The sequence below is a fragment of the Osmerus eperlanus genome, chromosome 13, assembly GCF_963692335.1.
Source record: "Osmerus eperlanus chromosome 13, fOsmEpe2.1, whole genome shotgun sequence".
In the NCBI taxonomy this organism is placed as follows: Eukaryota; Metazoa; Chordata; class Actinopteri; order Osmeriformes; family Osmeridae; genus Osmerus; species Osmerus eperlanus.
The window spans coordinates 6,368,227-6,384,464 of NC_085030.1; the positions used below are offsets into that span (position 1 = coordinate 6,368,227).

Below are 16,238 nucleotides of genomic sequence, written 5' to 3' on the forward strand. Positions count from 1 at the left end.
CTGAGGAGCTAAACTGTAAGGAGGAAACACTAATATTGTTTTCTATAATTATCTATAAATATCACTTGTGTGTGTCCAGACCAGGGAAGTGGATCAGGTGGCTGAAGTAAGCGTGACCTTTCTTATCATAGCTGAAGCTTAGGCTATTAGAATGAAAAGATTATAACAACACAGAACCAAATAGGAGCCACTGTAATATAACGTGCTGTGTGCACAATACATGGGTCTACTTGGTCCAAGTCAAATGTGAGCTCTTTTTTTATTCCAAAATCTTAAGACAGCCATGTAATGGTCTGGATATGTGTATGCGTGAAGACAAAACAGTGACATCATGAATTCAGAGATTTCTTTTATTTATTAATTATTTCTTACTGAGAAACAAATACACATTTTGACTCTAAATCACTTCAAACTGGCAGGTTCCAGGACGTTTTGAAAAGGCTGTACACTTGAATTCACATTTAATTAACAGCTTAACATGGACCTCAGTGTGTCTACACAGTATCATACTGAGTGGGGAACTACCTTTTCTGTTCTATAACCATTGTAAGACAAGATCTGTGTCATGAGAGCAATAAGAATGCATGCCGACTTCAAATATCCACACGTGTAGGTTTAGTTACAGTTGGGCAACAAGTTAACAGTTTTCAACACAAGTCCAATGCAACAACGTCATAATGGCTTACATTGACCCGTCAGTGTTACATTGGGATAGTAAACATTGCTGGTGTTAAAAACAGTCATCAACAGATAATCCAATCAGTCACAGTGGTATAGAAACCTCTATACGGGTTGCCAGAATCAGTAATCAAATAAACCTACGTAACCAGAAGGACTGTATTTAGAATTTATTTTTCAGTTCTCCATAAGCATACTGATATGCTGCAGATATATCTACATCTCATCAATAAATATTATGATCTAACATTAAATATAAAAAATACGTCATTTTTTTAATCGGACAGTGCATTTGTGTGGACGAAGCAGTTGAACATAAATACAGCAAAATATTAAATAAATAAATTAAAAGATAGAGGGTATAAATAGAAGGTTTTACAGTACACTAGAAAATGACAAACAAGTGCAGAAAAATATAAAATGCTGGCTGATACAAATACTACAGGTTGTCCTCTCTAGTTGGTGGGGGAGAATGGAAGCCGTATCCTTTGAGTCTGGATCTCCTATAGTTCAAACACAGCCAAGAAGCAGCACTGAGTTCAGCCATGTTTCTCTCCATTTCATTGTCCATATCCTCATCATGTATCCAGTACTTTCTCTGCACCAAGCAGTGTTCCAGTTTTGCAGGCTCCTTTCTAGCAGGTTACAAATCCTCTGTGGGAATCCTGAACCACCCATGTTTGATCTGATAGGGCCGTCACTTGTGGGAAGGTGGCTCATGTGCTAGGCCCGTGGTTCCCTTCTGGCCAAACAGTCACTGTCCTTCTGGGTTCTTCTAGGCATCGCTCTTCTCTGTTCTTTTCTATTTTGAGGTAGAATTTCTGTATCCTTGCCTAGAATGAAGAAATAGAGACAGTGAGCAAACCACCTGTCATCCACTTTAGAGAACTAGTACTTCAGCACCAGCCTCTGAACTGAGACTGAACTTACTCCAGACGTTTGCCATGTTGTTTGTGTTTCTGTGGATGTGTGTCCAGTGTGCAACTGCGCAAGTGTGTTCAGCATGTGGAACTCACCCTTCTTTCCTGGCCCTCAGTGGTTAGGAGCCGATCCCAGTTTGACCTTCTCCTCATTCTCGACGTCGTACCCCCCTCGCTTGTGAAACCTATCCGAAACAAAACAACAAAACTCAAACAAAACGTTTCGGGTGAAGAGGTCAACCTGAACATCATGAATGTTTACGATACCCTTCATGAGGACATATTCAAGCTTACTACAAAAACGAAGACATTGCTTGTGTTCACGTGCCACATTCCATCCTAGAATCGGTGTGGCCCTCTATAATATTTGTGGTATGCCACTAGTTTCTTTTCCTCCTTTCAGACATGAGAGTAAGTGGGAGTGTGAAGGCCCTCAGGCCATAGGTGTGTGTCGTGTGGAGGGCTCTTGTGCTCACCTTAGTGCCAACAGCAGGCCTATGATGGTGAGACAGAGGGAAGACAGCACCACTGCCACCACCGCCAGAGCTGTGGTCCTGTTGTAGCCCCCCTCCACCTTCCCCACCGGCAGAGCGAAGAACTCACACCGATGCCCAGAATAACTGTGATGACATCTGCAGAGAGAGACAGAAACAAAGTTGTTAAGTGCCTGATAGATTCACATAAAACTAAATTGATAAACTTTCAGACTGACCTTAATCAATCAGCAATAGATTGAGTCAGTTACTCACATGCAAGATGGTTCACGAATATCCCTCAGGTACTGGCAGGTGCCATGGATACAGTAATCCTTATACTTCTTCAGGCAGGGATTCCTCTTCTTTCCCTTGCCTTTCCCCCTCTTCTGTCCCTTTCCTCTCCTTATCTTCCCCTCAGGCCTCTCTGCATTCAGAATGGTGGATGGGTTTTGGGGTTTGCTTGAAAATGCAACTACAATGGAAAGAGAGATATGGATTAATTACATTTTTCCACACAACATGACAATGTGCCACTACAAGTATTATAACTCTTTCATAACATGCAATAATATATTAGTGCTAATGACTCGGTTTTGTAAGTCACTTAAATTATAATGATCTAAATCGTCCGTGTTTGCCTACCTCGGGGTAATCCGTTTTCATAATCCCCAGACAAATAATCTTCCTCCTCATCTTCATAGTATTCCTCATCATCTTCTTCATCGTACTCCAGGGTCACTGATGGCCTGTTTACAACAGCGTTGTCCTCTTCTATCCGGTTGTCGTTACTCACATCCAACAGGTTTATTACAGACGTATGTTGTTGAGGCCTCGCGCTCTCGTCATACCGGTCAACCGCAGCGCCGTTCACCAATCTCGACAGCACTAAAAAGTTGAAAGAAATTGCTTATAACAAAACATTTAATAAACAACAGAGGTTTTTCTATTAACGACGTAAATAAATTATCATCCATACGAACTGAAACCCATATTCGAAATTGCAACGGAGAAAAACAAGATCCCAAGTTCTAGAGAACCTAGTAGAGCTGGGCAAGTTGAAACATGTTGCGTAAGGGGCAGCAACCGGCGTGCAGCTAGCCACAGGTAGCTGGCCTCAGCCTCATGCAAATACGGTTCTTGATTGAAAAGTGTTCTTTAGATAAATCTATTCCTGCAACGGTGGGCAACAAGTCTGGCTGTGCATAGACAGACAGTTAGCTAATGGGACCAATGCAAGAATATGAGTTAAAAATACAACGTAGGATATATCCAGTTACATAAAGCATGTTTTTAAATAGAATGATGACCCCGTTCGTTTTTGAATACCCAACACCTTAAGAGAAAGGTTGCCTTTCATGAATTTCACAAGACGTTCAAAAGGTCATGAATGCCATGTGAAGTTCAATAAATAGTCTACGTTCTCCTTTACCCCCATGCCCTCTCTACTGAATGAAAACTCGGTAAAATGAAGACAAGTAGATATAATTTACAAAACAGTCCACCAGAAGGATACTCACCGAAGGCGTGAACGAGCAGAAACGCCACTCTTAAAATCCTCATGGTTTCAAACTTCAATTAAAAAGATTTGTATTAAAAGTATTAAAATGAAAGCGTTGTAGTTCCTTTTCTGTTTCAACCATAGACAGTTCCTTCTCTACGTCGATATAAACTACAGTCTTCCACCTGGGGGAGAGTCGAAGAACGCCAGTAAACGGAGCCCAGCATTTATATAGACAGCCTGCCACGCCTACAAACTCTGAAGCTTATATCTTGCAACATGTTTATAGAATTAGACCTTCAAATACATCGATATAACTGCATAATATACACAATGAACAAAAACTTCAGAATACAAACAAATTTGAGATATTTAATGATATATATTGAATCAATGTAGGCCTATCAATGATTTCTCAAAACATTTTACATTATTGGCATCTATTTTAATGTTACAGTGACTGAAATAATATAGGTTTATTTTATTATTCCAAAATAATAAATGGGTTATGAGCAACTCACCTGAAAATTAAGGCACGCACAGCCTTGGGACTATCATGCGAGCGCCGTCAAGTGGTAAATATGGGTATGTCCAGAGCCATTGAAAAAGACAGTTGGATGTGACAGATCTTCACAAAACAACGTGATATGAACACGCACCAGTAAAACATATTGAAATAAATCTAGATTGAAATACATTGGTTAACATTTCGTGTCATCAGCACGATTGATTTGATTATTTTACGTGACTATATCACGAAAAGCTGTGATACTGGGCTGGGGGACACGCCCGTGCTGGAGGCCCAGTAGAGGGGGACAGCCAGCGGGCAGGAGGGGACAGGTCCTGCCAGCTCCGGACGCTGCGCCCACGCTCCAAACTGGCCCAGCTGGCCCTGCAAGACAAGCCTCTCTATCGCCTAAAGGTGAACCAGACAACACACACTGATGAGTGATGACACACACACTTAGAACACACTTAGAACACACTTAGAACACACCCACCTATAACACACACACACACACACTTAGAACACACACACTTAGAACACACACACTAATAATAACACATGTATAACACGCACGTAGAACACACACACGCTTAGAACACACACAAACACACTTAGAACACACAAACTAATAACACACACACAGTTATAACACACACACACACTTTTGGATACACTTGAGTTACTGTAATAGAATAATAGACAATAGTAATAGAATAAAATCACCGGAACAAGCGGGTGCCAAAACGGAAATACAATACAACCAACATCCATCAGGAATTTGCTTCAAGCCGAGGAGCAGGTGGGGGCTTGGGACCTTGCGATAACACAAAATAGGACGGTACATGTTGTAAACTGTTAAAGAGACAAAATAATATAATACAAATGTACAAAACCAGATATGATTTATAATGACCATTCTTACAGCAATCCATCGGAACTTCCAATACATCCATGTATTGTATTCGGTAATTCGTCCTGCTCAGTCCGAGCTCACAGTTACGGTGAGCGATTGATGTGGTCTGAACGTCATGTGCACTATCGTCACTAGAAAAAAATGGCTGACGAGGTAGAAGAAACAAACACAGCTGTCGAAGAGAGCGACTCTACACAGCCTGAAGCCGACGTTTTAGAAGTTCCTGCAGACAATGGAGTTAACAGCGATACAGAGGACCAGAAAGCCAAGCCTGTGGCAGAGAGCAATTGGTCTGCACCCATCCTGTCGCTGGCACGAAAGGCGTCGGAGACGATTAGCGGGGTCAGCTACGGTGCAGCTTTGAGAAATGTCACAGCGGGATCCACTGTCAGCTCTCCTGTCAAGGAAAACTTTGAAAACGAGACAAGTACGAACACAAAGTTCCCAGGTAAGTGAAAGTTGCTACTATACTGACATTTTTCAGTTCATTATGCGACTAATTTAGTGTTGCCAGCTAACGTTTTAAGAATTATTTCTCAGTTCAACTTCCCCATCGCCTGCTAACATTATCTTGGTTGTCAACAGATGATTTATGGGGATAATTGGGTGTAACATGCTATTGGCAGCATACAACAACCTCTGTTGATGATTCGCAATGCCTTATTATAACTTGGGTTTATTTTCGTGTTCAGGTTTCCACTTTCTGTTACACTTTTAGGCAAGTGAAAGATACGAATATCCAGTTCTTCATGGTTACATGGATGTCAAACTGTCCCCGTCATGAGTTATGTGTTAGTTCTACTATGTGTGTCAGACTGTGACAACACATTTCCAAAGAATACAAAGAATGTATTTATGTTCATCCTCTATTTCTTTTAACTTCTCTCCTCTCCTTCTCTCACCAACCCCCAGATGTACCAGCAATGAAAGATCCTATGGCTATTGAGAGATCCAACCTTCTTAGTATGATGAAGTTAAGCATCAAGGTGTTGATTCAGTCTTCTCTAAGTCTGGGGAGAACTCTAGACTCTGACTACCCTCCACTTCAGCAGTTCTTTGTGGTTCTAGAACACTGTCTCAAGCATGGACTGAAAGGTGAGGTGGTTTAACTACTGTTGTGTAATTGTCCGGTATGAAGACTATGACAAGTGTGTTAAAGAGATTGAGTACAGGAAACTGTTCAACCAGAGGCCGTGTTTTTCCCCCTACATACTTTAAGTTCTCTGCATCTCCCTCTGCAGCTAAGAAGTCTTTTATCAGTCAGAACAAGTCTATCTGGGGTCCTCTGGAGCTGGTTGAGAAGCTGTGTCCTGAGTCGGCAGATATTGCCACCAGCGCCAGAGACCTGCCAGGTTTAAAGTGAGCATCCACGCTGTCAGATCTACACTGGCTGAGGAGGTGTTACAGTCACAGGCTGTCTCACGCTTCTTGCATTAATGTGTCTACATGAGTCTCTCTCTCTCTCTCTCTCTCTCTCTCTCTCTCTCTCTCTCTCTCTCTCTCTCTCTCTCTCTCTCTCTCTCTCTCTCTCTCTCTCTCTCTCTCTCTCTCTCTCTCTCTCTCTCTCTCTCTCTCTCTCTCTCTCTCTCTCTCTCTCTCTCTCTCTCTCTCTCTCTCTCTCTCTCTCTCTCTCTCTCTCTCTCTCTCTCTCTCTCTCTCTCTCTCTCTCTCTCTCTCTCTCTCTCTCTCTCTCTCTCTCTCTCTCTCTCTCTCAGGACTGGATTGGGCCGTGCTAGGGCTTGGCTTCACCTGGCTCTCATGCAGAAGAAAGTAGCTGACTACATAAAAGCCTTGCTGGACCGCAAGGACCTGTTAAGGTCGGTACAGACCAAGTTCAACTGTAATTATGAAACATTTTAGTCCTTCAAAAGTACCAATAAAGTTTGTTTCTCTCTCGCTCTCTGTCTCTCTCTCTCTCTCATCTTCCCTCAGTAACTTTTATCTTTCTCTGTCGTCAACCACCATCCCTTCTATCTTTATCCTCTCTACACCTCCCCCCTATCCCTCTATTCCCCTACCCTCCACTCTCCTTGTCTCCCTTCAGTGAGTTCTATGAGCCTGGGGCGTTAATGATGGAGGAGGAAGGGATAGTGATTGGGGGCATGTTGGTTGGACTGAACGTCATCGACGCCAACCTCTGCATCAAAGGGGAAGATCTGGACTCTCAGGTGAGCTCAGATGCATCGCTGGCTGCCACTTCCTAACTGGCAGGCAGAGACTCATTTGATGAAGTGTTCGTCTGTCCTAATGCTCCTCTGTCTTGTTAAGGTGGGGGTCATCGACTTCTCCTTGTACCTGAAAGATACTTCAAGCACTGAGACCTCTAAGGAGTAAGTATCACTGTGACTCTGATATCACTGTCCTCTAACCACTCATTCTCTTATCTTTACTGTCGTCTCGTTTGTTCGTGTCTCTCTCTGTCAAGCCAAGATAGTCTCCACATCGTCTTTAAATACTGCACTGTCCTCACTGTCGCTTCCCCCCTTCACCACCTCTCCCCCAGTGACACCAAAATGACGGCCATTTTGGATCAGAAGCACTACATTGAGGAGCTGAACCGCAACCTCAGCGGCACAGTCACCGACCTGCAGGCCAAGATGGACTCCCTGGAGAAGACCAACAGCAAGCTCATTGAGGAGGTCAGTCTCTGCTCTCTGTGTGTGTTTGATAACAGGGTTGCCTATCTGTGACCCCCAGCCCTTGAGGCGTAACTGCATTGTGTGTTTGTTTGTCCTCCAGCTCACGGCAGCGACAGACAGGATTAACTCTCTACGCGAAGAACAGGAGACGTTGAGGAAGGAGAACGAGTCGATCCTCCAGAGCAGCCTGAAGAAGGAGGAGGTGAGGACGTCTCACACACACACACACACACACACACACACACACACACACACACACACACACACACACACACACACACACACACACACACAGACACACACACTCTCACACACACAGGCTCTTGCTCTATAACCCTGTGTGTGTGTAGGCGACGCTGCAGGACAGTCAGGTGGAATTGGAGACGTACAGACAGACTCGCCAGGGTCTGGATGAGATGTACAACGTGGTGTGGACACAGTACCACGAGGAGAAACGCATCCGGCAGGTCCGAACAACCCACCGCTAACCCCCCCCCCTCCTCTCCTTCACACCCCCCCAGCCTTCCAGAGCAGCCTAACAAACAGACCCGCGTTTGACCTCGCGCGTCTCTCGCGCGCGTGTTTTCCCGCGCAGGAGTTGGAGCGGGAGTTGGAGCTGCAGGTGGGCCTGAAGCAGGAGATGGAGGTGGCCATGAGGCTGCTGGAGAAGGACACGCACGAGAAGCAGGACGCCCTGGCAGCCCTCCGGATCCAGCTGGACCAGGTGAAAACCCTCAACCTGCAGATGTTCCACAAAGCTCAGGTACGCACGCGCGCAAACGCGCACGCAAACGCACACGCGCGCGCATTCCGGTTCAGGCTGTTAAGAACGTGTTCCTTTGCAGGATGCGGAGAGAGACACCGAGAGCAAGCAGGAGGCCGCGGCTCAGCTGGAGGACAAGATGATGCACATGGAGACCGCCATGCAGGAGATGGAGCAGAGGTGGGGGTTTTTAATGTCTATTTTGTCATCATAAAAGGCGTGCGTGTTACTACATGGGCCGGAACACGATATTTCTCTCAACTAGAATTCCTCACTCAAATTCCCCCCGCTGTGTTTTAAGGCTGCAGAACTCGGAGCGCGAGAGGAGGCAGAGCGACCAATCGGACAGAGACATGAGGTCGGAGCTGGAGGGCAAGGTGGATGCGCTGCAGAAACAGCTGGGTGACCTGGACACACTGAGGTACGGACACACACACACACACACACGCTCATCCACGTGCCCATATTGACGCCCCCCGTCCCCTGATCAGGCTGGGTTTGGAGAGTGACCTGCGCAGCGAGAAGGAGGAGAGGCAGAGCCTGCAGAGAGCTCTCCAGAGGGAGCAGGACAACAGCACAGAGCTGCGCACGCAGCTGCAACAGCTGCAGGGGCTGCACACGGTCTGGAGCGGCACACACACACACACACACAGAGCTTAAACAGCAAACGTGCTCAAATTCACCATCTTGATGTGTGTGTGTGTGTCTTGGTGTGTGTGTTTGTGTGTGTGTGTAGGAGCTCCAGGACCTGAAGGAGGAGAAGAAACAGCTCCAGCAGATCTGCGAGGAGCAGGAGCAGGCTCTACAGGAGATGGGCCAGCACCTGAGTCAGTGAGTACTGTTCCTCTCCCCCTCCCCCTCCTCCACCCCTCACGTTCTTCTCCGAGCCGCTCTCTCCATCATCGCCTTTTCTCTCTCTCGGCAGGTCGAAGCTCAAAATGGAGGACTTCAAGGAGGTCAACAAGGCCTTGAAGGTAAGATTATCCAAAGGGACAGAAACCTCGTAGAACGACAATCTAATCGGATCACCTGACAGCTGGGGAGGTTTCAGCCTGGTGTTGTTGTTCCCCGTCAGGGCCATGCCTGGCTCAAGGATGACGAGGCTACCCAGTGTAAGCAGTGCCAGAAGGAGTTCTCCATCGCTCGCAGGAAGGTGAGAGGCAGAGCGGCCCGGGCCCCACGGCCCACACCTCCTCCCTTCCCCTCTGTTGCCGTGACGACCTACAGGGCCGCTTCAGTACAGACGTCTGCTTCGGCTTTGAAAAGTAGCAACTGACCCCTCTCTCTTTCTCTCCCTCTCTTGTCTGTCTGTCTCTCTCTTGTCTGTCTCTCTTTCGTTCTCTCTCCCCTCTCTGGCGCATGTTGTGCCCATGTGCAGCACCATTGTAGGAACTGTGGGGATATCTACTGCAACAGCTGCTCTGCGAACGAGCTGGCCCTGCCTTCCTACCCTCGGCCTGTCCGGGTGTGTGACATCTGCCACTCACTGCTGCTGCAGAGAGGCTCCTCCGTCTCCTGACAGAACCACACACACACACACTGTCTCACACACATTCTCTCTCATGTCTAACTTTCCAGTTGTTACTGAAGTCATCTAGACAAAAGACTCATGTTCTACATTCATGTTTCCTAAAAAAAAATCTTTTTTATATAAAATCCTTAGCATTAAAAATGAACAGGAAACATCATTTGATGTGTTTCCAAGATCGGTTTCTACATCTGCCTGGAAATTAGGACTGTCTATGGAATGTTATCAAAGGTCCTTCTGCATGACTGGGTCTGAGTGTGAACCGTCAAACTACATTAAACTAACAGAAATATTTTGTTGTGGAGGGACAGGGAATTTAGAATCAAGTAACCAGATCAATGATTTTCACACGAGTTTCTATTGTGTTTAAACAAATGTAACTTTGTTACAGTTTTTGTCCTACATCTTAACAATAGTGAAAAAATCATGATAACTGTTGTCATTTGCATAAGAAGTATTCCAGTACGGTTCAAAGACTTTTGTAGAGAAGGGAGGTGCAAGATGTAATGTTCCCTTTTTAAATTTGAGGCATATCTAATTAAATGTAGATCTGAATTGTAAATGACTACAGAATGTTAACACATCAAGAATTTAAGATGTCTATTTTAGAATGTATATACAACTTTGACCCAGTATTAAGCGATTTTCTTAATTTGGGCATGTTTTGACCAACATGTTTTCTATCTAGATATTTGATAAAGAGTACTAAATTTAACAAAAAATACTTTGTTTTTACTTAGACTGTAGTCTGCACACCACAAACATGAGCCACCAAGTTGATCATTGAGACATCTTTACTCACTCTGTGCACATTGAATACAAAGAAAGAAACAGTAGAAATGTTCACAAACTCAGACCCCAGTTCTCCCCCAGGTATAAATCAGCAAGCTTAACCCCCCTCCCAACCATTATAAAACTAAACCTTTAACCATGCAGTTTTAACTATGTCGAATGTCACATTCACATATTTCATACTTCGAGAAAGCACTTCAATTTATGCAGAATCAATGTAAGGAGAAACATCTAGATATATACAGAATGTATTTCTGAGCGTTGGTGGGTCTGAAGTGAAAGAGAGTCAACACAAGGGGAGCTACACAAACTGATAAGCGACATCTCTTCAGTATGGGGCAACATAGAAACGGCACACTGTCTGATAATGAAAATACATGTGGGTATTCCAACCAACTAACATAGATGTGTGTAGGTCTATACGCTCAAATGCAAGGATGGTAAGAAAAAACAGTGACCAACCTTTATCCTAAACCTTACGTAATAAAATTGTGAAAAATACATCCCTTACCCTTCATTTCCAAAATGGCTCAAACCCCCAACTTTTCAGAAGACTAGGCAAGAACTACATTTCCAAACTGCCAGTTTTAAAACAGAACTACATCCCCCATCCAGTCCCCACGCTGCTCAGGCCGTTCATGGAACTCCGACTCCCTCCTCCTCCACCGCCATAGTAACTGCTGCTCATTCCGTCCTGCTTACCTAACAGGAGAGAGAGACAAAACACACTATAGGACCGCAGAGTTTGCTTGGGGGTTACACGCAAAAACAATCCCTGTCCCAATCCCTCTGACATTTCCAGGATATTGATCAAGTGTGAGAAATCTATTAATCCAGTTGATCCAGACCAGCTAAACTGTTCCAACATCCCCGTCTGGTGTGTGTGTAACGGAGCTGATACTCACTATAATCATTGTAGCCTCCCATATTGCCCTGGCTGCTGTAGCCCCCTGAGTATCCTGCTCCCAGCTGACCACTGCCGTACGACGACTGGTTACCTGAGAGGGGAGAGAGAGAGACCACTCTCACCAACCAACATCCACAGCCATCAGCGCTTGGGTAGAACGATTTCAAATGTTACACGTTCAAGTTTACCTTGCTGAGGAGAAACCATGCTGTCTGCAGCTGACTCACCCATGCCGCCCATCATCGGACTGCCATAGGCATCATTACTGCCCCCTGCTGTGGAGTTGAGGAACAGCTCCACGTAGCGGTGCTCTGAAGGCCACACAGACAAAGAGGGTTAACACCTGCCACAAGGCATCCCCTCACTCACACTAACAGTGCTATTTAGAACTGGGATGCAAGGGAACTAAATAGGTCAAGTGCCAATTTTCTAGAAATATTCAGAATTTGAATTAACTGGGATCCAAGAGAAGCCAGCCAGATGACTCACGCATGTTGGCCTTGTCCTTGGACATGCCGGCCACGGCGTCCTCGTGCGTGGCGAACTCGACGTCTGCCTCGCCGGTCACCCTGCCGTCCGGCCCGATCTCAATGTGAACCCTCACTGGGTTCAGGGGGGAAAAGAACTGCAGAAAACACAGACGGACAGATAGACAAAGAGCAGGAGAGATTAAATGTACTGACCAACAGGGGGAAAAAAGATTATCAGGACATTATACACATACTACAAAACACATACACAGCACAGACAGTTGGATAAACATTGTGGAGGCCTTCACTGATCCAGATCTTCACACCAGAGGAGATGAAGGAGGTAAAGAGAGAGAAAGACATCAGTCCAGTGGACGTTGACTCACGTTGTAGATGTCCGTCTCTGTGGCCCTGTAAGGGAGGCCCCGCATGTGAACACAGTGGCCCGTTGTACTCTGGAAGGAGGAGCCGCCGTCACCATAGCGACCATCCGATCCACCTGCACACAGTTCAGAGTATGCTCAACAACGGCAAACTCGTGAAGACACTTTAAAAGATGTCTGTGGAGCATACAAGGCCTTGAGACAGATGAAAAGGCATCATAAGCACTGCTTCTCCTCAAAGCCAGATGAGGACACCTCCTCCTCCTCCCCCTCCCCCCCCGAACCCCCACCTACCTCCGTAGCCGCCACGCCGCATCCTGTCGAAGGACCCCCCCCGGCCCATCCCGTTGTAGCCTCCACGGCCCCCCGAGGGCCGGTCGTAGGGCCCCGGGCGCTGCATCCCCATGGGCTTCCTCTGGGGCTCGTAGTTGGTCCGCACCTCCGCGGGGCTGCTCTTGAAGATCTCAACGTACCTGGGAGCATACAGACGTCTCTGTGAGGACCAGGCAGGACAAAGAGCCAGAGCAGCATGGACTGAATGTATATTTGCTCTTTATTGGAAGATAATGATGGAAATGGGCCTATTTGATGTGCTGTCATTAGTGTGGTCCATAGGGTGTAATCTGGACCGAAAAACGCTGATGCTTCACTGAATGGGTAACGGAACACAGTTTAGTGTCGAGGGAAGAAAAGGAACTTGGCATATTCATAAGGTCTTGAATGATACAGCAGACACTTTTCTTATGGTTACCTCAGGATGACCTACAGGGACTGTAGCATGATTTAAGTGTACTGTGAATAGCACGATCTGTGTGACATAACACTGTTCTGATGCGGGCCAGTGAAGGCTCCTGAACCAGTCCCTGGTGGGGAACCCACTCGTAGCATTACCTGGAACAGTGAGCTCCAGCTCCTCATGCTCAGGTGCCCTTGTTCATTGGTTTCCAACCTGGTACAACCCTGCCAGTTTGTCAACCTGTACTTAGTGCTGAGGGACCCTTGCATGTCATTGTGAAGCTGCTGCACTCTCAATCAAACATGAAAAAAAAAACAAGAACCAATTTGGTGCCCTCAGCACTAATCTTCCCATGGAATGCCGTGAGAGAATGGAGGTCTATTGTTCCAATTTAGCGCTGCATTGACGCTCTGGCATTTTTCTATAGCGGTCCGTATTATAGTATGTGTTGTATTAAGCATCATCAGTGTTGAGTGCAAGTTGTGTGTGCGTGTTCTTGGTTGGATGTAGTAGGTATACACCATAAGAAAAGCAACTTTTCCAACCAACCAACCATCCCCACCTGTGCCCTATTCTTTCCTTGTGTTTCTTTAGAGCCTTTTCAGCTATATCCTGTGAAGCAAACTGCACGAAGGCCTCCCCCGTACTCCTCCCCTGGATGTCCACCGGCAATGTTATCCCATTTGGCACGATTTCCAACCCTTCAACCCAAGGACAGATAACCCCAGCGGGGGACACATTAAATCACATGCCCAATCACAGAGAGATCACTTTCTCTAAAAAGCTGTTTTCTGACAGATAAAAAGAAGAGAGATAGTTCATGAACAAATAGAAGCTATGCATCATCACATGCTAGTTGAGTGCATCATTGAGTGACCTTGCATTGGGGGAGGGGGGGGGGAGGGATGGAGGAATAGAAAGAATAAAATATGTGGTGAGAAGGAGACATCTGGGTGGGGTATCTGGCCAGGAGAAGAGATTGTACTGAATGGGACGTGTTACCTTGATCACCAACCATTCTACATTGGCCCCAAGAAGTAACATGTTTGCCTACTGGGTGGGCTGAGATTTCACTAAGCAATGTAAAGAGGTTCCAGGTAAATAACTGCTAGATTAACATGAGAATGATGGAAACCATTGTATATCTATCGCTGTTCTTGACTTGTGACATCATTTTAATTGTCTGGGTGGGGCCAGAGGGGTGATGGGGAAGTTGAACAATGATGGGGATGAAACCCAGGAGTCAAGATGTTCAGAAACATGTCTGACCAAAAATATATTCTAAGGGCTACTCCACTTGGTGCATTTGCCTCCAATATTTTAACTGGCTTCCTCTCCCTGTGTCCTTTCCTCCATGGTCACTCGAAGCCCACTGTAAATTCATGAATCAGCGGTTTGAATAGCCTACATGTTGTGTCATTTTCAATAGCCACAGTGCTTTAGGGGGAAGATAGGAGTGGCTGCATCCACTGCCATCAGAGGCCATGACGGATTAGCCACGAGCCCTTTGCCACTACTCCAGTACCAGCATACAGGACACTCTGGTGGACCAGTGAGAGCTGCCTACTCGTACCTGAGAAGAACTGGACTATCTCCTCCTTGCTGCAGCCGAAGGGAAGTCCTCTAAGACGAACCAGCCCATCCCCAGCAGTCTCAGGGCAATTTGGACCGGTGTGCTTCATCACCCAGTCCATCTCGACACTGTTCGACTTGAAAACTTCAAGATCAGACAAACATAAGACAATCTCAGTTACTATTAGGCCTACTAGGTACAATACTGGAGCATAAGAAGAATGTAGCCATTCGGTAATGGACAGTGAGTTTTGCACACACCTTCAACATATCTGTGACCCAAGGTTTCTCTGTCCTTCTTAACAGCAATCTTCAAATCCTCCTCTGAGTCCATTTCCACAAAGGCCTCTCCGCTGGGGCGTCCCTCGCGTGTGTAGGTGAAATTAATACTTGTGCCATTGTTCGCAATTTTGCAATCTGTTAAACAAATATTCAGCATTAATAGAATATGGGGGTACAACTGTGTTCTTTCACTACGTTGCACTTTCTTACCTGAGAAAAACCGCTGTACCTCATCCACCGAGCAGGACCAAGGCAGACCTCTGATACGCACCACATATCCTTCGTCAGCCATGGTGTGTAATCTACACTAGAGGGGCAAAACATTTATTTTACATTGCCGCACCCAGACAAAACTACCCACAACAGCACGAGCTAAACTAACAAACAATATAAGGCAAAATAAGCGAATACCAATATAAGCATTTGTGCAGATTACACATTTATTTTTAGCTAGCAAGCTAACGTTGCCCATCCAAATGTATTGCTAGAAAGCTAGTTAGCTCTAGCTAACTAGTTAGCTAGTGTTTGATTGTTCTCGACAGTGGCACACCACGAGACTAGTAGTGGGGTTAATATCTATACTAGCGGTGTGGGAAATGCTCCAGTTCCCCCCAGTTTGTACAAATTAACATAAAAATAAATAAATCTACATACCTAGCAATAAAATGACTAGCCTAGATCATTATATAGATTTCCGGGATCCTTCCTATACGGATCTTTCCTAAACAGAGACAAATCGCTTGCAACTTACCTATTAAGTAGCCTAACGTTATTATACCGGACGGGTATTTTTTTACGTGAATCGCTGGATTGTTTTCTTTAATTAATCGCTTGCTTAAAAAGACCCTGCTCTACAACCTAGCTATCTAGTCTGCTTCGAATCGACAGCTTCTTGACTAACCAAAGATAGTGCCACACTTCCAGTTGGCTAACCTAGCCTAGCGCTCTAGAACTGGCCACCTCGCGTGAACGCTAAATCCACGCCCTAAATATATGACGTTACGTTGAAAATAGACAGACATTTAATCACATCTACACCATCACGTATACACTGATCTGCTAGCTAATAGCCTACTCTACTAATTTATCCAGTAATGTAATGTACATTAGGAATTATATTTAAATGTCCTTCGTAGAGTGAACGCTGATAATATGTAGGCAATTATTTCTTCT

At 45.5% G+C, this 16,238-nt stretch overlaps 3 protein-coding genes across 9 annotated transcripts; 1 reads left to right on the forward strand and 2 right to left on the reverse strand.

Annotated features, from left to right (window-relative positions):
- Positions 1–336: 336 nt before the first annotated feature.
- hbegfa (heparin-binding EGF-like growth factor a) lies at positions 337–3,762 on the reverse strand. The gene is made up of 6 exons (XM_062476599.1): positions 3,592–3,762; positions 2,717–2,959; positions 2,348–2,546; positions 2,075–2,230; positions 1,695–1,783; positions 337–1,511 (listed from the first exon to the last, which is right to left on the reverse strand). The coding sequence occupies exons 1-5, from the start codon at positions 3,632–3,634 to the stop codon at positions 1,711–1,713; spliced, it is 714 nt and encodes a 237-aa protein (XP_062332583.1). The 5' UTR covers positions 3,635–3,762; the 3' UTR covers positions 337–1,511; positions 1,695–1,710.
- Positions 3,763–5,020: 1,258 nt separating this feature from the next.
- rufy1 (RUN and FYVE domain containing 1) lies at positions 5,021–11,225 on the forward strand. 2 transcript variants are annotated; one of them, XM_062476013.1, is made up of 17 exons: positions 5,021–5,441; positions 5,906–6,088; positions 6,235–6,352; positions 6,709–6,810; positions 7,038–7,161; positions 7,262–7,323; positions 7,497–7,632; positions 7,733–7,834; positions 7,983–8,099; positions 8,228–8,395; positions 8,478–8,575; positions 8,697–8,816; positions 8,887–9,016; positions 9,132–9,226; positions 9,321–9,369; positions 9,447–9,548; positions 9,774–11,225. In XM_062476013.1, exons 1-17 carry the CDS (start codon positions 5,135–5,137, stop codon positions 9,912–9,914), a joined length of 2,154 nt encoding a protein of 717 aa, XP_062331997.1. In that variant the 5' UTR covers positions 5,021–5,134; the 3' UTR covers positions 9,915–11,225. The 2 variants fall into 2 exon arrangements, with proteins under 2 accessions (XP_062331997.1, XP_062331998.1); XM_062476014.1 differs by having other exon boundaries at positions 9,471–9,548.
- On the reverse strand, positions 10,700–16,028 carry hnrnph1 (heterogeneous nuclear ribonucleoprotein H1). 6 transcript variants are annotated; one of them, XM_062476026.1, is made up of 11 exons: positions 15,817–16,028; positions 15,276–15,367; positions 15,045–15,200; positions 14,785–14,928; positions 13,774–13,912; positions 12,770–12,948; positions 12,479–12,591; positions 12,112–12,247; positions 11,811–11,933; positions 11,621–11,713; positions 10,700–11,417 (listed from the first exon to the last, which is right to left on the reverse strand). In XM_062476026.1, exons 2-11 carry the CDS (start codon positions 15,355–15,357, stop codon positions 11,314–11,316), a joined length of 1,269 nt encoding a protein of 422 aa, XP_062332010.1. In that variant the 5' UTR covers positions 15,358–15,367; positions 15,817–16,028; the 3' UTR covers positions 10,700–11,313. The 6 variants fall into 6 exon arrangements, with proteins under 6 accessions (XP_062332010.1, XP_062332012.1, XP_062332011.1 ...); XM_062476028.1 differs by having other exon boundaries at positions 10,700–11,421; positions 15,276–15,372; XM_062476027.1 differs by having other exon boundaries at positions 11,850–11,933; positions 15,276–15,372; positions 15,817–16,027.
- Between the last annotated feature and the right edge of the window lie 210 nt (positions 16,029–16,238).

Coding starts and splice junctions, on each gene's coding strand:
- hbegfa (XM_062476599.1), bottom strand. CDS start 3,634: ATGAGGATTTTAAGAGTGGCGTTTCTGCTCGTTCACGCCTTCG. Junction 2,547..2,716: donor TGAAAACGGATTACCCCGAG/GTAGGCAAACAC, acceptor TTTCCATTGTAG/TTGCATTTTCAAGCAAACCC. Junction 1,784..2,074: donor GGCCTGCTGTTGGCACTAAG/GTGAGCACAAGA, acceptor TGTTTCGGATAG/GTTTCACAAGCGAGGGGGGT.
- rufy1 (XM_062476013.1), top strand. CDS start 5,135: ATGGCTGACGAGGTAGAAGAAACAAACACAGCTGTCGAAGAGAGCGAC. Junction 6,353..6,708: donor AGAGACCTGCCAGGTTTAAA/GTGAGCATCCAC, acceptor TCTCTCTCTCAG/GACTGGATTGGGCCGTGCTA. Junction 7,324..7,496: donor AGCACTGAGACCTCTAAGGA/GTAAGTATCACT, acceptor CCTCTCCCCCAG/TGACACCAAAATGACGGCCA.
- hnrnph1 (XM_062476026.1), bottom strand. CDS start 15,357: ATGGCTGACGAAGGATATGTGGTGCGTATCAGAGGTCTGCCTTGGTCC. Junction 14,929..15,044: donor GGGTCACAGATATGTTGAAG/GTGTGTGCAAAA, acceptor CTGATCTTGAAG/TTTTCAAGTCGAACAGTGTC. Junction 12,949..13,773: donor AAGGAAAGAATAGGGCACAG/GTGGGGATGGTT, acceptor GTATGCTCCCAG/GTACGTTGAGATCTTCAAGA.